General features: G+C 46.6%; 1 protein-coding gene across 1 annotated transcript in view; it reads left to right on the top strand.

The window, feature by feature from the left end:
• Positions 1-22,938, top strand: part of LOC119441713 (E3 ubiquitin-protein ligase MSL2) — a 32,786-nt gene extending 9,848 nt beyond the window's left edge. Inside the window, exon 2 of the mRNA XM_037706307.2 lies at positions 15,652-22,938. Within this exon, the coding sequence (XP_037562235.1) occupies positions 15,652-16,043 (392 nt within the window). The 3' untranslated portion in view covers positions 16,044-22,938. The remainder of the gene's footprint in view (positions 1-15,651) is intronic.
• The last annotated feature ends 2,108 nt before the right edge of the window (positions 22,939-25,046 follow it).

Genomic DNA, 25,046 nt, shown 5'->3' with positions numbered 1-25,046 from the left:
TTCAACGAACGCAACAGATCTGCACATATCTCTACGTGCATGTGAGGTATGCCGTTCCTTTAATTGTTTCATGATGGTCGTTATGATAGTGCACCGGATAACTGAAAGCAGCCGTTTATAATATACAAGCTGCTGAGTTGAGCGGTCATACGTTTGGGAATGGCATTACATTTATGTATGAAATATAGGATAAGCGTAACATGTTTTTCTCGGAAATCAGACTCGAGAATAATTTACAACTATTTTGTTTACACCCCTAGAAAAAAGCCGAAGAACGCAGCCACGTGCTTTTCTCTCTCTTTTTTTTAGTTTAAACAAATTCTTGGGTCTACGTGGCAAAACCACGATATGATTATGAGTTTTAGTTTTCACCACCTGGGCTTCTTTAACGCGCACCTAAATAGAAGTACACGAGTATTTTTCCATTTCGCTCCCGTCGACTTCCGCGACCTGGATTGAACCCGCAAGTTCCATGGAGTTTAGCAGCCCAACGCCGTATCCACTATATAGCCACTAATTAGGCTACCGCGCCAGCTTTCTTTCTTTCCTTCTTTTTTCTTTTTTTGAAGTATTGACAAGTAAAAAAAATTTCCACGTACAAGCGGCTTATACGGTCAAAGATGAGAATATAGAATGATTAAACTGTTTTCGGCGCTCGAGGTCCTACCGGCAGGCGGAAACCTGAATGGAATGTTGCGCTGCAGTTTACTCGTTTTTTTTTTTTTTTTTTAATCTATAACAATGCTTCCCGTAAATCTGAGTACAAGGCGCCGGATGGGGCAGATATGCTGTATACTTGTTTCAAGCGGCACGCAGAAAGGTTACATGTGTTTCTCCGTCTGCGTTTCGCAAGACCTACTGATGGAAAACTATATGCGCAACAATACACACGCGAGATACATGCTGCTTGAAGAACGAGAAAAATATTTGTTCTCCAAAGGGAAGCGTACAAATAACATAGTAGAATGAAAGCCGACACTGCGGCCGCAATGCACGCGCAATCACTAAGTGGCATTTACAAATAGAATAAAATAAAGAAGAGAAAGGAATTTATTCTTAAGGCATAATACATGTGGTATGCAATTATGAACGCCATTTGAGCGGTCTGATCGCAAATATCTGCGCGCGAAGTAGTACGAATGACCCTGCCGAGCTGTATCGCCAGCAGTTTCCAACGGCGCGACCTTGATGCGGCCCAGTCTACTTCGATCGCAGCGCCGCCACAGTATTTTTCCACATCGGGCGCCTCACTGCAAAGCCGCTCGTTCCACTCGACTGTATTTTAGTACACTCTAGCCACAGCCAGGGCTCAATACTACCCAAGCTGGTACTACCCAGATATAACTTTTCTCGCCGCCACCAGGTGCCGCTACTATACCTCAAACTCACTCGGAGCTCCAACTAAAAACTCGCAAACGGCTATAAGGGATGAAGACGGTAACATCTACGAAGGAGATGATGCGATGCGGTACATCACAGACGTTATTAGGGATAACTTCGGCACGAGAAAAAGCGTAGTTCAGACAACAGATCCAGCAACAGCAGAGAGGTCAGAGAGATCAAAATTTAGCATAGAAAGCTTTTATTGGAAAAAGGCAGCAGAAAATGTCCCTAACAACACGGCAGCAGGACCCGATGAAATCCAAATACAGCTAATCAAAAACCTCGGTCCAAAAAGCAAGGCACTGCTGACTAATGCCATAGAGCAAGTGATTAGAACAAAGAAAATTCCCGTTGGATGGCGTGAAAGCAAGATGAATCATCTACAAAGGCAAAGGAGATAAGGATAAGACGAGCTCGTACAGGCCAGTTACAGTAACGTCGGTGATATATAGAATGGCAATGCAAGCCATAAAATTAGAACTGTCGAAGTGGGTGGAGAAAAACGATGTATTGGGGGAACTACAGAATGGGTTCAGGCCAGGCAGACGCTTAGAAGACAATATCTTTGTACTAACTCAGTGCATAGAGATTTCAGTAGCTCAGAAAAGACCTTTATGGATAGCATTTCTGGATATTAAAGGAGCTTATGACAACGTAGACAGGGAATTGTTGTGGGATATTCTTCAATACGAAGGCATAGATGACGATTTCGTGGAGCTGCTGAGGGAGATATATAGAGACAACCAAGTACAAGTGGTATGGGAAGGTAGAAAAGGAAATGAAATGGTGGGAATTCACCAAGGATTGAAGCAAGGATGCCCTCTGTCACCATTGTTGTTCACGCTTTACGTCAAGGGTATAGAAAGACGACTGGAAAACAGCAAATTAGGTTTTGATTTATCCTACATGCGTAATGGACAAATGGTGCAACAGAAGGTCCCCGGACTGATGTACGCAGACGACATTGTGCTACTAGCGGACAATAAAAAAGATTTACAGATACTTGCGAATATCTGGAAATGTAGCGACAAATCTAGGCCTTAAGTTTAGCACAGAGAAATCAGGAATTATGATCTTTAATGAACACACGAGTAACTTCGTGGTGTCAATTCAACAGCAAGTAATACCCATAGTGAAGCAATATAAGTACCTCGGCGTACACATAAACGAAGGAAAGAATTACTCAAACAACCACCAAGATAATCTGAAAATAAAGGGGAAGCGGAATGCAGCAATAATGAAACACAGAGCACTGTGAAGCCACAATAAGTATGAGGTGGTGCGTGGAATCTGGAAAGGAGTAATGGTGCCAGCGCTAACATTCGCAAATGCCATTATATGCTTAAATCGGATATATTGGCGGGTTTGGAAGTTAACCAAAGATCAGTAGGCCGGTTGGCTTTGGGAGCCCACGGTAATACCACAAATGAGGCCGTGCAGGGTGACATGGGTTGGGCCTCTTTTGAAGTCAGAGAAGCACAGAGCAAAATTAGTTTTGAAGAAAGGCTCAGGAACATGGATGAAAATAAATGGGCGGCTAAAGTGCACAAGTATCTCTACATGAAAAGCGTGGACACAGAATGGAGGAAGAGGTCAAGGAAGTTGGCAACCAAGTACAGGATAATCGAAACTGCAAATAGACAACCAGGAGTCATTAGAAAGAAAGTGAGAGAAATAGAGACCGTGAATTTGATGTAAAGAATGGAACAAAAAGGTCTATGGAGATTTACAAGAATGAGGAGAAAGAAATTAGAAGGGAAAATCTGTACGATAACACAAAGGGCAGTGCCTTGCTATTTGAGGCTCGAGCCGGTTGCCTAAGGACGAAAACATATCGGAACAAATATTCGGAACTAGATGAGACATGTGCATGCTGCAGTAAAGATCCAGAAACCACTCGGCACATCCTGATGGAATGCGACGGGATCCACCCAGCGAGTACCGTAGGTAACGTGCAACTCCCAGAAGCGCTTGGTTTCAAAGTGGAAGGAAACATAGACAGATCAGCCGTAGAGATCAGCAAGAGACGATTGGAGTACTGGTGGAAAAAAAGCAGGGAAAAGATGGATACGACCTGATCTCTTAAAATCATAGGCAGCGGCACAAGGTAAATTTTTGAAAAAGAAAAATAATGAGAGGTATACAAAAATGCTAGATAAAGAACATGTATAGTATACCTGATTAAATCAAGCAGGCTAGGTGACTATTTGTCGCCGCCCCGTTTCAAAGGGGATGCCAATAAATCATCATCTCATCATCATCTCCAGCGCAAGACGCCCACAGCGCATTGTGTGCGGAGGAAAGCGCGAGAGAGGAGTGGCGCGTTCCGGTGGTGGTAATATACGCTGTGTCGCTGCGTTGCTTCAATACTAATCGTATTTACGTCGAGGTGGTAACGGCTGCATTTTCCCCTCTAATATCTAAGTCATCTTCGCTTTAGTAAATAAAACAAAGTTTCACAGCGGCGTCCGCGCAGAAAAACTATAATCATCAGCAATGGCTCGAGCGTCGTCATCGTCTTCCACAGCTGGCTCGTTGGCGCCCGTGCCACTGCTCACGCGTTCGTCGCATCCTTCCACAGCTGGCTCCGTTGCCGCTCATCATTCCAGCCTAGAATTTTACTTCTGTCGACGTAATGGGGAGGCCGCGTTTACAGGGTTATGAGCCATTCATTGTTTTTCGACAGACTTAATAACAGAGGTGATACGCGAATGTGTGTGCGTACCAATCGTCACGGTGACCACCGATAAGGGCCGATATTTTGTGCGTTATGCCTTATTCTATACTAGTCTTATCATCCACCGCTCACGGCCGGCTGATCCCGTTGATAACGTGGGCGGACCGTCGCTCTGACCACTGAGCAAGCGCGAAAAGGCATTAGCATCGGAAAGGCATCGCTACAAAATACCGGCCCAGGACAATAAATATTGTCACGGTGCCATGAGAAGGACAAAGAAGACGATCACCTACAAGACGAAAGAGATGGTGTAGTGGGGCTAACCTAACGTCTCGCCATACTGGTTGTACCGGCCATATCTTCTGCTGACTAAACACGGTCCCATTTAACCTTATATCTCTGCCCATTTCATTTTTGGTAGAGGCGCTGGGTATTGCACAAGACGGAACTCCGCAGCGGGCTTGTCCTCGGCCGTTCTACCATGCTGACAAACGACCAGGCCGCTGGGTCAAGCACGGCGTCAGCACCAGGCGCACCCGGGGCGTTAGCATCTGCGACGGCGCAACCGTCAGTTGTCTTGACGCATCCGCGCGACTGCGGCACCTTCTCTGGTAACGGTACCGACAAAGTCGACATTGAAGAATGGCTTAGTATATACGAACGCGTCGCTGCACACAATCGATGGGACCCGACAGTGATGCTCGCAAATCTCTCCTACCTCCAGGGACCAGCACACATGAGGAAGAGCGAACTAGCTGGGACGTATTCAAGCAAAAACATAGCTACCTCTTCGGCAAGTTCGCTGGTCGCAAGTGCGCCGCTGCGACAGACTTATCCTGTCGGGCTCAGACAGCTACCGAGTCGTACGTTGCGTACATCGTTGATGTCCTAGCTCTTTACCGCCGCGTCGATTCCAGTATGCCCGAGGCTGACAAAGTGAGGCACATTCTGAAAGGCATCGCCAATGATGCGTTTAACTTGCTCGTTTTTAAAGACTCCTCGACGGTAGTCGAAATTATCCGTGAGTGCAGACGTTTCGAAGACGCAGAGAGCCGGCGCATTGCCGGTCAGTTCTTGCGGCTTCCCAACACCGCCGCTACATCGTCGTGCGAAGACGACGTAGCTCATTCGGCCCTTCAGTCGTCCACTACGGATAGCGTTGTCCGAATTGTGCGGCGCAAAATCGAGGCTACGTCGCCATCTTCTTTCGCGCGCCCTTCTGAGGATACTCAATCGACGATCTCCCTCATCCAGAAGACGGTTGTCCGCGAAGAACTGGCAAACGCAGGAATTCAACCCGTGTGCTCCATAACACGCCCTCCGGTTAGCCCTGCCCCTCTTCATCGACATCCACCGACGTTTCGGCGCTATCGAGATCCGGCCCAATGGCGAACACCTGACGACAAGCCCATATGCTTCCATTGTAGCGACGTGGGGCACATCCCTCGCTATTGCCGTTATCGTCAGCCCTCGTTTTCACGCTCCCCGTTTTACTACCGCCACAATGACAACCAGCGCCAGCCATCTGCTGCTCCAAATGACCCTTTATTAAATTATACCGTGACCGCGGCCCATCTGCGTCCACCAGACGCTCGAGCGGTTCGCCGTCGCCGCACGATCGTCGGTCCCGCTCGCCCCTGCCCCGTCGTTTTTCATCGCCACACCCTTCTGTTCGCTCATCCCCGGAAAACTGACGGATGCATCTCCCGGAGGTGACGCTGCATTGGACTCTCGACCTGCAAATCCTCTCCTTACATTGCCGATAGATCAGAACCTAATCGCCGCGGAAGTTGATGCCCTACCTGTCACTGTTGTGATCGACATCGGCGCACACATCTCGGTCATGAGTGCTGATCTCCGGAAGTGGCTCAAGAAAGTGCTCACTCCTTCCGAGTTCCGCGTCGTACGAGTTGCTGATGGGGGAACTCCTGCTGTGCTGGGAATGTGTGCCGCTCGTTTCAGCGTCGCCGGTCGTCACACATCTGTATTGTTTCATGTACTTGACCATTGCTCTCACGACGTGATCCTTGGCCTTGATTTTTTTATCTGCCCACTCAGCTGTAATTGACTGCTCGGTTGGTGTAGTTAAACTTGATTTCCTTGATGTTACCGACCTTACCGACACCCTGCCGATCCAGCTCTGTTCCGCCGACTTTGTTCGTCTATCTCCGCAGGCACTGACCTGTATCACTGCTGTGCCTAACCCCTGTGTACCGGATGGTGACTATGTCGTCATTCTCTGTGTTAGGGCCTTACTTTCGCACGGCGTGTCGTTTCCTCACACCGTAGTGACCATATCAGCTAACAAAACTTACCTGCCGCTCCTGAATTTTGGATTCTGCCCTCAGGCCAAAGGGATATCTCTCGCCACACTGTCGCCGTCGCACAAGTACGACCTTTCTCCCCTCTCGCCTCATCCGTCTTCCCCCAACTCTTCCGCCACCTGCAATGCTCATTCCGCAACGTCGCCTCCAGCGCACGACGATATTACCAAGCGGATAGCCCTGGACCTTACCCCTACACAAACCGACGATCTTCGTTATCTGCTCACATCTTATTCCGACATTTTTCACCTTGCCGTTCGGCCTTTAGGACAAACCTCCCTTGTGCAGCATCGCATACATACCGGTAATGCACCGCCTATTCACAGACGGGCCTATCCTGTGTCACACGCCGAGCGCCGAGTAATCCAACAGGAGGTTAATAAGATGCTTACCAAGGGCATTATTGAACCATCGTCGAGCCTGTGGGCTTCTCCTGTTGTCTTGGTAAAAAGAAGGACAACACCTGGCGATTCTGCATAGATTACCGCCATCTAAACAAGATAACAAAGAAGGGTGTCTATCCACTGCCACGCATAGACGACGCATTGGATTGCCTACACGGTGCGACGTATTTTTCATCGATAGACCTGCGCTCCGGTTACTGGCAGATTGCCGTCGACGACATGGACCGTGAGAAAACCGCCTTTGTCACGCCAGATGGCCTTTATGAGTTTCGAGTCATGCCGTTCGGCTTGTGCAACGCTCCAGCCACCTTCGAGCGCATGATGGACACTCTCTTGCACAGCTTTAAGTGGTCTATATGCCTTTGTTACCTCGACGACGTCATCGTGTTTTCTCCGACCTTCGCGACACACCTTGACCGCCTTTCGTCTATTCTTTCCATCTTCCGTGCTGCTGGGCTACATTTAAATTCTTCGAAGTGCAACTTTGGTCGCCGCCAAATTACCATCCTCGGTCATCTCGACGACTCATCTGCGTCCTCCCCGATCCCGCAAAAGTTCGTGCAGTTCTCAATTTTCCTGTGCCGACCTGTGCTGTTCTCGATTTTCCTGTGCCGACCTGTGCCAAAGACTTCCGCAGCTGTGTAGGCGTATGCTCTTATTTCCGTCGATTTGTCAGAAACTTTGCGTACATTGCTCGTCCTCTGACTGACCTAAAGAAAGGCGCCCCCTTTTCTTGGGGTCCTGACCAAGCTGCTGCCTTCCAACGCCTTATCACCCTGCTCACTACTTCGCCAATTCTTGCTCACTTCGACCCATCTGCCCCAACAGAGGCCCGCACAGACGCTAGTGGCCATGGAATTATCGCGGTTTTAGCTCAGTGTCAACGTGGGTGTGACAAAGTTGAACGCAATTACTCCGTTACAGAGCGCGAGTACCTCGCACTCGTATGGGCAGTGAGCAAATTCCGGCCGTACTTATACGGTCGACCTTTCACTGTTACCACGGACCATCACGCTCTCTGTTGGCTCTCGACACTAAAGGATCCCACGGCTCGTCTAGGTCGCTGGGCACTACGTCTTCAAGAATTCACCTACACATTGGTGTACAAGTCCGGTAGGCTACACCAGGATGCCGATTGTTTGTCTCTGCACCCCGTCGACGCTCCCGACTCCAGGGATGCAACTGCTGGAATATTCACGCGCTCCGCCTTCCACCACATCGGCGAGGAGCAAGCACGTGATACATCCTTGCGCGACCTCATCAGCCGCCTCCGTTCTGACCCGTCAGATCCTTCGCTTAGCTTGTTCCTCGTTTTGGACGGCATCTTATACCGCCAAAATATGCGCACAGAAGGACATGAACTGCTGATAGTCGTTCCTTCTCATCTCCGGGCAGCTTTACTCGCGCAACTGCATAATGTCCCCACTGCTGGCCACCTGGGTGTTTCCAGGACCTACGACCGTGTCCGGCGACGATTTTTATGGCCTGGCCTCTGTCGTACCGTGCGACGTTATGTCGCTTCTTGCGAAACATACCAACGTCGTAAGTAGCCTGCTTTGCTTCCGGCTGGAACCCTCCAGCCAATTGATATACCTACCGAGCCGTTTTATCGTGTTGGCCTCGACCTGTTGGGCCCTTTCCCTACTTCTAGAGCTGGAAATAAGTATATCGCCGTTGCAACTGATTATTCAACCCGCTACGCCATCACACGAGTCATCCAGACCAGTTGTGCTACCGACGTCGCAGACTTCCTGCTCCAAGACGTCATCTTACACCACGGAACTCCTCGCCAGCTTCTCACAGACAGGGGCCGTTACTTTTTATCTCGGGTTATCGAAGATCTACTTCGCTTTTGTCCCACGGAACACAAGTTCAGGACTGCGAACGAACGGCCTCACTGAACGCCTGAACCGATCACATACAGATATGCTCTCGATGTATGTCTCCTCAGATCATCGTGACTGGCACGCCGCACTCCCATTTGTGACGTTCGCGTACAACTCGTCCCGTCACGACACCGCTCTCTACTCCCCCTTTTATCTCCTCTTTGATCGTGACCCGATATTGCCTTTCGACACGCTCTTGCCAACTGCTCTCGAGTTCCCGTCTGAGTACGCTCGCGACACGCCCAGACACGCCAGATTGCCCACCGTTGCCTTTCTGAGTCGCAGGCAAGACAGAAGTCTCTTTATGACAACCGTCATCGTGATGTCCATTTCTCTGCCGGCGACCTCGTCCTCCTTTGGACTCCTTCACGACGTGTGGGCCTATCGGAAAAACTGCTCTCCCGGTACTCTGGCCCTTACCGCGTCGTCCGACAGCTCAGTGATGTCACTTACGAAATAGCTTCAGCCGATGCTTCCCCGTCGTCCACGTCATCTGATATCGTCCACGTGGGTCGTCTCAAGCCATACCATGTGGCCGCGATCTAGAAGGCGCCGGGTCGGCGCTTTCGCCGCCTGGGGTTATGCCATGGTGCCACGAGCAGCACAAAGGAGACGATCACCTACAAGACGAAAGAAATGATGTAGTGGGGCTAACCTAACGTCCCGCCATACTGGTTGCACTGGCCATGCCATCTACCGGCAGAGTAAACATGGTTCCATTTAACCTTATATCTGTGCGCGTTTCAATATGTTCGTACCTTTGTTAAAAGTTCTGTGTCACCTCTGTCTCGTGCGCTAAACAGCTTCGCTGGTCATCTACCGTCACAGAGTGGAATGGCTCATGAAATGTTCAAGCGAAGCTTGTATTGCCTCACAAGTGTCGGTGCCGTTGTAGGTGGGACCGCAAAAAATTCACTCTTAAGCCGCGCGAAAATAAAAATGGTTCGGCGGGCTGCGGATTCGAACCACCGACCTCCGAGTTGTAAGACCACCACGCTAACCGATTCAGCCACTGTCGGTTTTTATTTATTTTTGTTGCCGACATTGACGTGATACACCAAAAAATCACAAAAGATAAAACGTGTCAGCAAAATGTTTACTGGCACGACATACTGAAATTTTTATTTTACAACGCTGCCAATTCGTCCAGCATTTCAATCCATGTTGGCTGTTCAGGGTGTGCCCGGTGGAGCGCTCCGCTTTCTAACGCTCGCAGAAACGCGCTGAATCTGTTGCAACTGGCATATACATTGAGCGTACTGTGGTGACACACGCTTCCACAAAACATGTGATAGAGGAGTTAAATGTACGTTACTCGTGTTTATTTTATATGTATCTCTCTATTATGTGCACGGGGGTCTAATCGGGCTAGGCTCGAGGCACCAATCCAGTGGCACACAGCTCTTCTCAGTCATGTAAATTTCATTGAGATACGTTATACAGAACTTGTGCATCTATGACAGTGCTTTCAAAGTGAACGGCTCTGTATTAGCCTCGTGCGATTGTTTGGTGCCAAGTGGTGAAGGATTGGGGTAGATCGAATCGGATAGTTATATTGCAGCCCGTTGATTTAGTGTACATCTACCGCAATGGCTCCTGCTGCTGAACATGAGGTGGCAGGTTGGATTCCCGGCCTCGGCGGACGCATCTAGTTCGGGGTGAAATGCAAAAAAAAAATGAGAAAAGAAAAGAAAGAAAGAAAGAAAAGAAAAAGCTCGTTGAAGAACCACAGGCTGTAAAAAAAATTATCCTGGTCCTTTTCTACGCCGTCTCTCATAACCCCAGTGTTGCTGTCGGGCGTCAAACCCCAGTTATGAAGACCTGCCACGGTGACTTTGTGCATGGATGTGGCGCGCCCTGCATGCCGAGTTCGAGGTCACGGGTTCGACACCGGGCGCGGTGGCCGCATTTCTGAAGGAGCGAAATTCAATATATGCCACAGTATACTTAGATTTAGGTGAGCGTTAAATAACCTCAGGTCAACAAAATAAATCCGGAGTCCCCCCTGCCTCCGTACGGCGTGCCTCGTTATCAGATCGTTGTTTTGGCGCGAAAGTCCCCAGAATATAATTTATAGAGAGATCTAGCTTTGCATAATACGTACGTGATACCTTGTGAATGCCTGGCTTATAACGCCTTATACCCATTGCATGCCCGATACCGCTGACTACCCCAGCCAGTTACTGTGATTGCGTAACAACATAACGGCCACACGAGCCGTGCAGAACGCTCGCTTTAATCCGAATTAACCTTCGCTACATGCTTTCCGTGTTTTCAGCTGCAAATAGACGGTAAAATCAGCCATCGCTTAGTCCCATCTCATGCTGCTGACAAATTATTAGCTATGTTTTGTCGTTATATTGAGATCAACTGTTCGTTTCGACGCCCCTATATATAGGCCTAGAAAGACGACCGAGACGGCCCCGAGCCTGGAAAGTGTTTCAATTTCCACAGCATTACCGTTGGTGATGCGTCGATCAGCGATGCTGGACGCTCTAAAACCCTTAAGCCCAGTCCACACTTACGCTAGAGTGACCTAGTGTATGGGAGAGTGTCCAAAGCGCCGCGCGAATGCATGGGAGGAGCGAGGACCTTTTTGTGTGAACTTCCGCGCCGCGGCGCTACTGCACCGGATCCGTGGACTTTCTCCGCTGCGGAAGCCGCGCCAAGGCGGCGGGCGTCTGCTACGAGCCTGATATTTTCGTTGCTATTAGCCAACATCGCGATAACTTGGCATATATTAAGTACCACGTCACCGCAAGGTAATACCGCAGTGACTTACCGCACAGAGAACGCGTTTGCCGGCTGTGAATACGGGTATTTTCTCTATTTCCTTCTAGCTCGCTTGGTCCGCGCTTACGCGGCTGTTTGAGTAACGCATTCCGCGCGCTTGCTTCATTTAGTTATGCGTGGAAGGAGCAACGTGAACGTGCTGCAGAAGAAAATAAGCTGGAGACCGCGATAATAACCAAGAGAATGTAGCAAATGTGGCTAGCTCATGTTAACGATTTTACACCCTATCGTTCCCTTTAATTCTTTTATTTCGTGCATTCGATTTTCTTTACAAGACTGGATCCCGTGCTCTGTTGTTTCTTTATTAAGGCGTAATCCTTAACTGGGCCTTGGGAAGCGTAATGTGTCCGTCGGTGGGGCCGCGGTACCAAAAATAAATACAAACCGCGTAACTCTCGCGGCTCGTTCACTTGGTATATATACCAAAGTATAGTGTGGAAAGGCACAAATGTGTGACTAAGATGACTGATAGGTCATGACATTAGTAAATTGACATACTTTAACAATATGACGTGTGGTCATATGACCACGGCCAGAAATCCCTCTGATGCTGTGGGTGTGACGATAAAAACGTGTCGAATGCCAATCTCGATCTCAACGTGTCGAACTTACCCATATATCATGAAGAACTGAGAGCACAGGTAAATGGTAATAATAGTAATGATAATTTCTGGGGTTTTGCACCCAAAAATCGCAATATGGATATGAGAGACGCCGCAGTGGAGGGCTCCGTTAATTTCGACCACCTGGGGTTCTTGAACGTGCACCTGAATCTATGTACATGGGTGTTTTATGCATTTCGCCTCCATCGAAATGTAAGCCGCCGTGGCCGGGAATCGAACCCGCGTCCTCGAGCTTAGCAGTACAACCTACCAAAGCCACTAAGCTATAGCACGGCGTGTATAAGTAAAGGGTACGCGAGAAATATACGCTGCAAAAAACAAGACAAACCAAAATAAATGAAACGCTAACAGTGCAACATTGTGTACGTACACCTCATTTCATAATTACGAGCAAGCGTCAGAAAACGAACATGATGGATTACGTATGTGCAACTCGTCTTTCGCCTTCTTGTGTTGCAAGAGCGCAAACACTAAGCGAACTGTAACATGAAATAACTTTAGGAATATCTATTGCGTATGCTCGCTGGTTCGTACACAGCAAATATACTCACTGATCAATAACTACGTACTTGTATTTACGTAATGAAAGAGGCAACAAATCACCAGAACATAAACTTTCCATTTTTTGCTGTTATTGTAGGTAACTATTTTAGGGATATGTAGAATCAATAGCGATATTTGTAGTGCATCAAAGACAGTAATCTTCAAGACGATTTTCCACTCAATATAATGCAAGCACAAACATCGTCACTCGCCATGAATGCTGGTTCGTTTACGTAAAAAATCACACGTTACGCAATAACTATGCTATAATGAGAAGTTACATGTTGGTAATTTCAGAGAGGATTCACGGATTAATAAAAGAAGGCTATTGCAGTAATAACTTTTACATAACAAATTAGTAAATGGCTAGGCCAGTAGTCTCTATTCATAGTAGCTATCCATTCATTTCAATGTAGAAAAATATATTTGTTTGGCTATTGGCTGGATCGAATGGCTTTTCTTTCGAATGTCTGAATTTGAAAAAAAAAAAAAAACTTCGCTCACGGTGAACAACCTTAAGGTACATCATGCGCGTAGTTTGTATTGAAGAGATAGCGTACAGCAAGAATTGTTTGTGTACGCAATCTCTGAAGCGAAATAAGCCAACAATATTGCGGCGTTAGGGCCGTCTTTGCTCTTTCTCTTGCTTCCCTTACACCTTCTCACTCTGCTCTGTTCATAATAAAATATTGTCGTGACTAAAAAATATTTGAATAAATACATATGCATATAGCTGTAAACCACTACTGATCGTGAGCGAAGCGGTCATTGCACGCACGTATTTCACTTGACTGCGCGAGTAATATACTTTTTTCGTTACTCTTATTCTTGCAAGCATGGTGCTATTGCCCGCGTACCTATGCGAATAAAGTTTCTTTTTTTTTTTTCGTTCTTTCCTTGCGCGGGCTCATTTAGCGCGTTTCTAGGCACGCACAGTAACCGTAATACCGTTGCCGAGCTGCAGCACTGGACATAGTCCACGCTGATAAGTTTGATACCTAAGTTTTTGCATTATCTTGCTGCCCAAGCACAAAGAAAAGCTCAAAGATGGGTAAGCTCCATTAGCACCACACTGTTGAAGTTAAATAGACTTTAAGTGCTGTGCGTGGAAAATGAACGCAAAAAACTACAGCGCGTAGCAGACGACCCTCGCTTCCCGCGCGCTTCGCGAGCGCGAAAAGCCCACGGGTCCGGAGCAGCAGCGGTGCGGCAGTTCACAGAAAAAGGCCCTCGCCGGAGCCGGCGCTTTGGACACTCTCCCATATTCTAGGTCACTCTACTTACGCTTGCGAACGCGCGCAAGCTCGCGTCCATGCGCCCACGCATGCGCATACGGTGCAGCACGGCTCGTACGCGTCGAAACGCGGTGCGATCTACGGCGTGATAGGATCAGCAATCGGTGAGGCAGATTTCTGTCAAGCTAGAATGTGATTTTTCTTTGCTTTTTGCGCTGATATAGCGGCTCTAAAAAGAAAACAATTGCGTCTATCGATATTTCAGCAGTTTGAAACACTGTCAAAATGTCGAAGTTTCGCCCTAAAGGCAAAGCATTGATTTCGATAGCAAATTATTAATCAGCTATACTATGAAGCATAGTAGCTTTATCGGCCGCATAAACTTGTAAACATTTGCTTACTAACTAAATTAACAAGCATGGCGTCAGGCGCGCGCAAGCAAACATGAGCACATCTCACTCGATGACCGCGGACACTCGCTCACAAAACTGCTGGCGTAAGGACGCGCGGCAAGAGCAGCGAGCGAATTGACTTCGGGCTGCCTCACGCTTCAACGCGAACTAAGCGGTGAGAACACAGCGCACACGAAGCTATCAGCACTTGGCGCGCTCTGTTCCCATCGTAGATCGCTTTCAAGGTAGGGCCCGCACGGCCGCGCTCGGCCGCACCGCAGTCTACCGCTGTGCCGTGCAGAGGCGGTGCTAGTGCCGAGGATGTTTAAAAAAATAATCTGGAGTGGCGGCGCCCGCTACTGTTTACCAGCAGGAGTGAAGCCAGTGCTTGCCCTGACTTCAACTCTGAAAGAGTGCCGCGCAGGCTGCAGTCCGAGCACACCTTAAGTGCTTCTGTTGGGCGAATGTAAACGCTAGGGTAATTGTAAAATAAAAGGTCGCTGTTTCGAGCTAAAATATTACATTTGGCTGAGAGTTCATATCAAGAACTCTCAAAAAATCTACCACGGCATTCAGGTTTCCTCCTAAAATCTGTGAAACAAAGGTGTACATTCAATAGGATCTTTAGAGCAACATTGCCCATCTTCAACATGAAGGAGGCGTAAAGAAGGCGTTTCCTATATTCCACTATTCCCTGATGTCTCTTCGTGCCCCGAGTAAGATGGCGGTGGCCTGGCTTCACTTTCGAAGCAGCATTGCCACTCCACAACTTTTTTTTAAACCTCCTTGGCTAGTGCAGACGACCTAACGCACGGTGGCATGACGTATGACCTATCACGCAAAGCTAAAATTTAGATCAGTCATCCAGGTAATTCGAGCAATCGCAAATTTGTGTCTCTGTATATGTTTTTTTCTTCTTTTTTTAAAGTAATATGGATTGATGGTGGGAGCCTTATTTGGTCAGTGATCGAATCAGCATACAAGAGGCGACGTTTAGTGTAGGGGGGGGGGAAAAGCAGGGAAGAGATGGAGTCGAGGTCCTCACAGGCTTAGGTAACTGTACAATATGTAGATAAATGTTTTAAAGAAGAGAAATCATGTAAAGTGGAGATAGGTAATGCCAGACTGCAACAGATAGCAAAACCTGATTACCTCGAACAGGCTAGGTGGCCATTTCTCGCCGCCCCCTTTCAAAAGGGATGCCATTACAAATCGTTATCACTAGCTGCTATTTAAGGGTTGCTAATAAAAAACGTATGCAATTAGCAGCCCTGCAGCTTTCTCAATATTGCTTCAATAGCCAATACTACTGATCTAACACAAATTTAGAAAATGTCGAATTTCGTTGCAATTGGCCTTTAACGCATGTTGTTGCGCTCGTTCTTTCACAGTACTGGAGATCAGCCGATCCGGTTCAGATTCGACGTCAGCATCAGAGTGCGGCAGCCCTTCGGCAGCGGCACCCCCGACGCCAACCACCGTGCTGCATTACCAGCGGCCAGTGACATCGGCGGCACGCAGGGGCTGTCGATGTGGCGCGGCGAGCCTGAATCCGGGCAAGCTGACGTGCTGCGGCCAGCGGTGTCCTTGCTACGTGGCCGGCGCCAGCTGCAAGACGTGTCGCTGCAAAGGGTGCCGCAACCCGGTCGACAAGATCACCCAGCTCTGGGGCGAGGCTCTGCAAGTGGGCAGCGGCCACGATGCCGTCAAGGCGGGAGCCGACGGCAAGCCGTCCTCCGAGCCACGGACACACGTGGTGCACATCGTGCAGGTGGACGAGTGACGCAACGCCAGCATGTGCATGGACCATCTGTGTATTATCGTGTTTCTGTTTCATCACATCTTCATTCAGGCCATCAGCACTGTGGGTCTACCTGTCCGAGGACAATGTGACGAAGGGCCTTCCTGGAGAAGGTGTACATGCTGTGGTATACATTAGTGGCAGACCCAGTGGACTCTAGCATGGCAACGACCTACTGGCTGAACACCGCGGGCGGTTTTCGCCATTGGCTGCTTTGCATGCGTCATCACGTCTTGCAGGTCTCGAGGGCGTTGTTAGGACGCCAGTCGACAGTCTTGGTTTCAGGCTTTTGGCTGGCAGGCATTTAAGGGCTGTCGCATGCTTGACAGTAGCCGTGACATATTGACATAAAGGTTGCGGAATAAGGGCACCACGGTTGCAGACTGCAAATATAGAAAGTGCGGTGTGACATTTCTTATTGCCTTTTCAGACATCCGTACATGAATTTTCAGCTGTGAGACACATAAACGTAACACAGTGCACTAAAATATTTTTTCATTTATAGCAATGACAAGATTCTGTCGTAGCAAAAAGCCATTCCTTGAAATTCTAAGTTTCTGTAAGGCTCTGATATATCTGTTTATTTTCTGCGTGGAAAATATTTTTTACTTCACTCACAGTTTATGACCATAATACTGATTTCAGATGCGTAATGCTGATATAGAGGAAGTAACTGTAACCACATTTTGTTACACACAGTAACTACTTTAACATTTTAATTTTGCTAGATCTGGTTACAGTATATGATTTCTGTGTGCCTTGTAGGTACCGACAATCCGATTCTGCTCCCTGACTTTTAAAGCGATTGCTTTGTAACTAAAAAAAAGTTTGTGAAAGGAATGCCTGGTAGGTAAAGCTTGTATTTCTTGTAGAATAAAGCACAGCATGGCAGTCTGTATTCGTGGTACCTCATCTTTCACACCTATGTCATGTGCCTTGTGGTATGTTTTGACTAAGCGTGGTACTCCTGATGGCCTCTTTGTGCTTACTCTGTGTCAAGCTCAGGTTTCTTAACTATGCTTGTTGCAGTGAGCTGCTAGTCTGCAGTCAAATTACAGCCCAGATGCCTGCTGATCGAAGCAATAATTCCATTTTTCAGGCCACTTCGCAAAACAGAATATTTTGTGCCAAAGGGAGTGTAAGTTGAGAGACTGCTCTTGGTTTGTCTACTCGAAGATGTTAATAAGCGTTTGTCAGTATTCTGTGTTGCAAAGCTTTGTAAAGGCCCAGGAAGAAAGCATGTCTAGCAAAAGAACAATTGTGGGCTTGAGCCAAAATGTAGACACTGTCAGTGTTGTGCTTAGATGATGAACTGTTTGGCAGCATGTTTTAAACAACCTATGAATGACAACTACAGCTTGATGTTCCTGAGTTACATTGTACTGTTCCTTGTTTTCTCCTGGTGCCTGTTCTATTGTGTTCAGATGTTGGTATGCCTTACTTGAGGTGCAAGATGGGCCGGAAGTTTGATAATCATTTAACATCCATAAAACATTTTTATATGCTTTAGTCTGTCACGTTTTGAGGAGGGCAGCACTTTGAAGCAAGCAGTGCTGACTTTGGATCACTGCCTTAGACCATGAGATCAAGATTCACTTGTTGCACATCGTATGAATTTCATCATCACAGAGGAAACACAATACGAAATAAAGATTAATGCTTAGCTTTACACTCTGCACTCTTTTAATATCTCAATCAAGTAGGCATTCATCATATTGCAAGTTTTGCACTGCCAAGAAAAAACATGCCACTATGTCAAATAATGGGCCAGCCATGACAGATCTTACTATGTGAACAAGTTTGTTGAGCGCTGAATAATTGTATAAGATGTCGTTCAGCATTGCACTAAGTTGGAAGACAATTTCTCAACATATTGCATATATGGTTGAGTTACTTAATCTAGCAAACATTGCTACATTTTCTTTTAAGAACCTTGGTTGCACCACTGGTAAAACTTCTGCCCACGCTTTTTGTTCTATACCTTTAATACACGCTTTTCCTTTGGTATCAATGTTCTATTGGTAAATATACATTGACTGAAGCTCTGGCATTGTTGCATCATCATTAACATAGCCCTGTCAGAAGGAGGTTATCTTCCTGTTTCTTTTTTTAGCCTTGTCTTTGCACAGGGTGTTACTAAGAGCAAGAAAGCAAAGTAGTTTGTATATTTAATGATTGCTTTACTAACTGAGGTGTCAGTTATAACAAGCTCAAGGAAATAGAAATGCAAAAGGAAATGTAATTCTAGATGGTTTTCAGGGGAAACACGGGAAATGCAGGAGTTGGAAACTGAAGACGATGCGCAACACAAGAACAAGGTGAGAGCAGGAGCCAATGTTTTGACAAGTGGACTTGTCTTTTTCAAGGCTAGAAAAAGACAAGTCCACTTGTCAAAACATTGGCTCCTGCTCTTAACTTGTTCTTGTGTTGCTCATAGTTGCTTTTCAGTATCAGTTCCATGTCTTTTCAGTGCATTTTACTGAGGTTCTTTGATGAACGCTGACACAAATGCCCTTAAGGTTAAGGTTAAGTACTATGGTTCTTGTTAAGAAATTATACAGAGTCCTTATTTTCATTTTGCAGAATCAGCTGTTAAAGTACATGATGTATGTGTCAGTGTTTCGCAATTGCTGTAATGCATTGGCCCACGGCATCTATACTCAGTGGTAGATCTAATAGATCATTCACATTGCTTCAGTTTTTATGCAAGTTGTGCTGGCTATCATTTCAACAAGGTGGCAGTACCTTGCTTTGCAATATCTTTGATCATATATATAGTTAATCTAGATGTTGTTTGTTGCCTTACCAAGAACAAAGATTTTGTTTTAATATTGTTGAAATTTAAAAGGTAATTTTTTTGTTACTTTCTGTATTGCACTTTCTTGGCAGACATACCATATATTTTCATTGTGTGCAGAGACATGTCAGAACATGCTGTAGTGACTGCTGTTTAAACAGACCCAGCAACTTACACAAGTGCATGCGCTGATAGAAGGAGAAGCTCATGAATTAAGCATGGGATTGTGTGCCCACGGGGTACTGGCAGTCTAAGAGCAAGAAAGTAATCCATACTAGAAAAGTAAATCTTATTCACACTACGATAACTTAATGATCTTTCGCAGAAATGGAACATGTACCAAGTTTCAGCTGCATGGTCTGGAATTTGTAAATTTGTACTCATTAGGGAAATGCTGAATTTCATAAACTACTCAGAGTGTTGGCTTATACCCTCTGCAGATGCCTCTGCTCTTAGAAAACACCTCCAGATCGAAGCACCATTTGTGATCTCACTTTTGCCCCATCTTGCACCTGCATTGCAACATGCGTGCATTGTGACGTATCAACAATAACCGGTTGAGGAGAGAAGGTTTGAGTCAATTAGCCGCTGGCTGCACAGATGAACATAGGTACGAAACGAATTGTACCGAGTGAGATGCAAGTTATGCACACTTCAAATCCTGATTTTCTTGGTGTGAGCTGCTTGCCGGGATTTCACAGCTCCCTGTATAGTTATCGCTCTCTTGCATGTGTAAATATCGTGTACATATATACATACTTCATATATGCAAATTTCGCCTGTAACTGCGGTGAATTACCAGCGACATATTTTTACAAAGATAAATAAGAATAAGGTTTAATAAAGGTCGCACACTATGGGCCAAAACAATGCCTCTGATTGTGACAGCACAAGGCTGTCTTCATTTTTTTGTCACGAGAGAGTTTTCAATGTTTGGTTTGTTTCTCACTGAACTGCTGGACTCCTGTGAACGGCCTGTGGTGGAATGCAGAACCGTTCTGCTTCTTGGATACTGACTGCCTTTTGTATGTGTACAGTATTGAGATCTCTTCTGATTTCTGTTCCTTCTTAGAAACTGGTTTTTTATTTCTTTCTGCCATTTCCTGAGCAGCGCCATGGTTATTCATTTCTGACCGTTGCTGTGATTATATGCTCAATAATCTAGCTCTGCTTCTGCCACAAATAGTCAGAAAATATGTATATGTGTCTTGGCTGTTTGGCATTGTGTGCATTGCTTTTCTTAATAGTTAAGCTCAAACAGCAGATTTAGTTTAAGTAGTGCAGAGCAGCTAGGTACCCTAGTATTTGCATGTACAGTTGACTAATTTTTCTCTGAGAATTGAATACAAGCAGTCACATGTTTACACAAACATTCTCAACACTTCATCTGCAATCCATTGGTTTCATAAGTTATCCGCAGTATTCTTGCCGAAATGGTGCAGGATATATAAGGAATCATTATCGATTCCTTAGGAATAGCACAGAATTTCTATGGAATTAATAGTCGGCACTACATTGGAAACATCTCAGTAGAGGTATGCCCGCCTACAGCTTTCATAGGCTTTTGGATATTGAAGACATGCGTGACATTCAATGCTTGTCAAAAGTATCTGGGGAACTGTAGGCATAACAATACTTCCCCGATGCTCCAGAGATTTAGGCAGAATTATGCTCATGCTTTAAGGGTTTCTGAACTCGGGGTATCTATTGATCTTCCGGTAACTCATGCTCAATGGCTTGTGCATTCTTGATTGACCAAGTATTTATGTAGATCCTCGTGAGCCTGGCTACAAGAAGGTGCAGTATGTGCAGCCATACACAAAAGCCATATGGCAAGGAAAGATTTCTAAGTGACTTCGTGATCCCTCTAAATCAAGGCCGTCTTGTGGCCAGCATGAAGTGCTTTCTCGAAAAAGGGCCCTACGGTGATGATCCCAACGTTGACTGCCTAATGTGTGGATGCGAAGAGAGCATTTGCGATGCCGCACTTTCAGAATCACGGCGTGAACCTGTGCTTGTAGCAGCGGCAATGGCTGCACAAAGCAATTCCCAAACCCTGAATGCATGTCGACTACGAAAGCGGTGACACACTGATGCAATGTCCATTTGAATGTGGGAGTTCATAGAGCCACCACCAAGGTATGCGGTGTCCTTCCAGCCGAGCTAATTAACTAAGGCACGGTGTTATGGTCAAAACTGTAGGCGAGCGCCTTACAGACTCCCCCGATATTGCAAGAGCGTTAAACGTGATCAAGCAACACTGTGAGAACAACTATCAAACGCACACGCAGAGCTTCCATGTGTAGCGGAACCGACCGAGTGGTCTTTATTGCTGCGTAATCGTTGGATCCTGAACAGCGATACAATGCAATCGCAACGGCAGACTATGAATAACCGTGGCGTTCGCCTCGTGTGGTTTGATTTCTCTGTCTTGTTCATATGCGGTACGGTGTTCACGATGATAGGGTAGTGGTCCTGGGTTAATTGCACGAACTTTGTCGTAGGGCGCACTGTCGCGCCTACCCTTTTTCTGTACTCTGTCGCCAGACCGCGTGAGAAGTGCGACTGAATGTGGTCTCGGCGTACTTTAATGTAGGTGTGTCCATTGCTGACCGCTGAAAAGTGAGAGCTCTTTCTAGTTTGGATTCGGGCCCACGAATCGAGAAAATGCCCGCGCCTCTGACTGAATTGTTTTTTTTTTCTCACATCTTTTTTTTGTTAGATAATGTCGTTATTTGGTGAAGGCGCTAGCCGTGTAGACAAAGTAACATGCAGATTGATTAAGTTTTTTGAAAAATAATTCTCGATTGCGTAGTCGTTACTATATGTTGTGAATTGGCTTGGCTACACACGTGGGAAGACAGCACTGTAATTATTCTCTTGGGAATGAATTGAAAATCTCGTTTGCTCGACACATGTACACTTCATCCACGTAAAGCCGAGTGGGCGTTGAGAAGATCTCTATATCATATAAATTTCATTCTTATTTGACTTCGTTTAATAGCGTACCAGCTCTCGTGTACAAACGATGCAGAGTTGTTCCGCGGTGATCTTGTTTCGAAAAAGCGAAGAGATGACGAAATTGGCATTCTCGTACTGCTGCACTTGCCGTGAAATCATCTGAAAGAAACGGGACGCGCAAGAAATTAGTGTAACGATTAACCCGTAGTCAATTTGTGAGGCTCGCGTTGCGAAACGTGCCCGTTTTGTTGGATCATGGTAAAATATTTGGCTATGCATGGTTTACAAATAGCCTTACGATTTTCTTTCGTTCTCCTTGTTACTCTTAACTAGTTCGCATCGAACAAATAATCATTCGTCTACACTTGTTATTTATTGTTTGTTAATACAAGGGAACGCTCTCTTAAGATGAACGGCCATTTTGGCCATGAAATAAACGCAGTCCGTTGCAGGCGCGGTCATTTCTCGAGGTGGTTGTTGCCCGACGGATAGCGGAACTTGAGCAATTTTTTGTCTTCGTAATGAGCTCCTCCTTTCTGGGCAGACTGGCATGAGATTTTCGTCTTCTTTTTCACGATTTTTATGTTTTTTTTTTTTCAACAATCATTACAATCTCTTTCGGGGACCTGCTAGTTTTATCGTGTGGCATTTTGTCCTTGTGGCGGAGAGAATGCCTCATCTGATATTTAAAAGACTCGTGATTGTAGGAGTGTGTCTTTGTTCTCTCTCTCCTCCCTTTTTTTTTTTTTTGATGTTCGATGCCAAACCAACTTTGAAGTTGGAGTGCAACTACGCACAGGTTCTCAGTGACGACCTGAACATTAATTTCTGTTAACACAGAGAATAAAGTTTTAATGCATTGAGTGTCTGTGTTTTGATTGCATTTTATACGAGTTACCTGTTGGCATTTTCATGGGAGCTTCTTCGTTTGTTTTCTTGAAGGAGTGCTGACACATACTTTCGAAGTTGTACACAAACACTACCACGGGCACTTCCCGCACGTAAAAAGGCAACATTTCGCAAGTACGAGGTTGTGGGACACTTATAAGATATATTACTTTGATAATAATTTAATAAGGTTATCTCGAGGTGCCTGACTTGGTGTCATAGACATCACCCTGACGTCAGAACAGAGGAAAATCCGTGGAGGAAGAAAATAAAAAATAGGAGAGAGCACTGCGTAATGCAGCCATCCTTCGTATAGTGAACTCACCGTGAAGCCATTCTCGCTTTTTCCCTCGCCATAACAGCCCAGCATGACTTCCGAGACACGGCGTAATGGCCAAGAATGTTTGGCTCCCGGTAGTTTTTAATCGATGCACACTTTTTCGGCTGCGCTGCCGTAGCTCTGCCTGCAGAGTGCGAGCATTAAAATCTGCCGCGCGCTCTGACGTGGTGTTCACGTGTGGGGCCGATACGTTACACCTATACGAAACGGGCAGCCGTTTCTAACCAGTTCGCCCCTTTCGCTGGAAGTGAAAGAAGGCTTTCGCTATATTTCATCGCATCTCGCCAGCAGAGTTGGGGCGTTATCTATGCGGGCTTCTTGAGATTGGTTGTCTATATCGAAGGAAGAAGAAGGCCCAGCCTATGGTAAGTTGTTAACTATTGGTAACACTACATCGTGGGTAACACACAGGCGGCTCGCCACCGTCACTGTCTTGGATTGGCATGGCTTCAGGCAGCATGCACTCTTCGTTCCAGTAGCGCACCCAGGATCTCTGCCAGGAGGGGGGGGGGGGGGGGGGGGGTTGCCAGTTTGCCTTAGTTTGCCAATACCATCTGAACAGCACTAATTTCAATTTCTTCACGGGAAATTGTCAAAAAATGCGCTTTTTGTGCAAGTTTGCGAGTCTGCAGACGATTGCGCGTCTTACATCTTAGTTGCAGTACTTAAAAAGGGGGGGGGGGGGTTAACACAGCTTCAGGGGGGGGGGGGGGTTTACAACCCCCGAACCTCCTCCCCCCCCCCTCCCGTCGGTGCGCCACTGCGTCGTTCGTGTCTGTTTGCACCTTTTAAACGATTGAAACCATGGAGGAAGGGAAAAAATTCGAGGATGCGATAGCACTGAAATATCCCTGACTGCTTCTCACGCTTCTCGGCAACTGCAGCTTATGCAACCGTAATGTATGCCGGAAACGCCGGAGGCGAACGCTATGCACGAAGGCGAGATTTCTGGTAGAAACGCGGTCTCTTGTGTGGGCCGATCCCGGAGGTAGTGCGAAGCCGCTCAAAAAAAATTACATCACTTTCAGGTTTCTCTTGTTGTTTCGCACTTTTAATATTTCAGTCTGGGAAGATTTAACATAAAAGGCATGCGCTGTCGGTGTTGTGTTTCATGACATTTGTTTGTGGGCTGTCATTCTCAAAATTCCGAGGAATAACTTTGTCAAAAATGTAAGACAAGGTATGACCAACTTTAGCTATAGAGTGCGATGGTAATATAACCCGCATATACCGCATGTCATATAGCAAGGCGTGGTGTACGCATATACATATATATATAAGGAATTTTCGCTCATGGGGCGCCAACGCCGACACCGGATTTTCTGGGAGACGGGGTCGCGTTAAAATGGACAGGCCCTGACGTCGCTCTTCTGAAGCCTCCATGACGTCGATAATTGGCTTTACTCTGCCACCCTGTCGGGGCTGGTTCTTTCCCTCTTGTTTATCCCTCCTCCCCACCAGCGACCTTCGGTCCTCCCTTTTCTGAATAAAAGAATTCGTTCATTCATTCCCTCTTATTTACATTTCTTGCCTCCGGCGTGCAACCACTTGTGCGCGCCGTACATATAGTGATCGGACCAACGGATCCAATCGCGGTGTACCATCGCGATACCGTGCCAAAGTTATGTGCGAGTATTGCGCACATAGTGAACTCCGCAAAGCAGACCGTGAGGCCGGTCCCCGCTATTCTAGCCGGCTTTCGTGAAAATAAATCGGCGCATGCATTCTCACTGCATTGCAAGAATACACATGCGATGATCGGCAGGCAGCACACTTCGCGTACATACGTCAAGACACATCGACCTATGGCTAGGCCATCTGTAGTTGACGAGAACAAACACGTATACGCTGGTCATCGCTTGGGGAATTATTTTGCTTTATTAAACAAATTTTGGGTCACATCTCCGCGGTGCGCGGTGATGTGATGAGCCACAGCGCGCTGAAGAGAGGACAGCATTACAGAACACGTTTAGATACACTGACTGCGACTCGATGTGTA

Source organism: Dermacentor silvarum, chromosome 2, assembly GCF_013339745.2.
Source record: "Dermacentor silvarum isolate Dsil-2018 chromosome 2, BIME_Dsil_1.4, whole genome shotgun sequence".
In the NCBI taxonomy this organism is placed as follows: Eukaryota; Metazoa; Arthropoda; class Arachnida; order Ixodida; family Ixodidae; genus Dermacentor; species Dermacentor silvarum.
The sequence above is the reverse complement of the archived record's forward strand: the minus strand, read 5'-3'. Positions and strand labels throughout refer to the sequence as shown.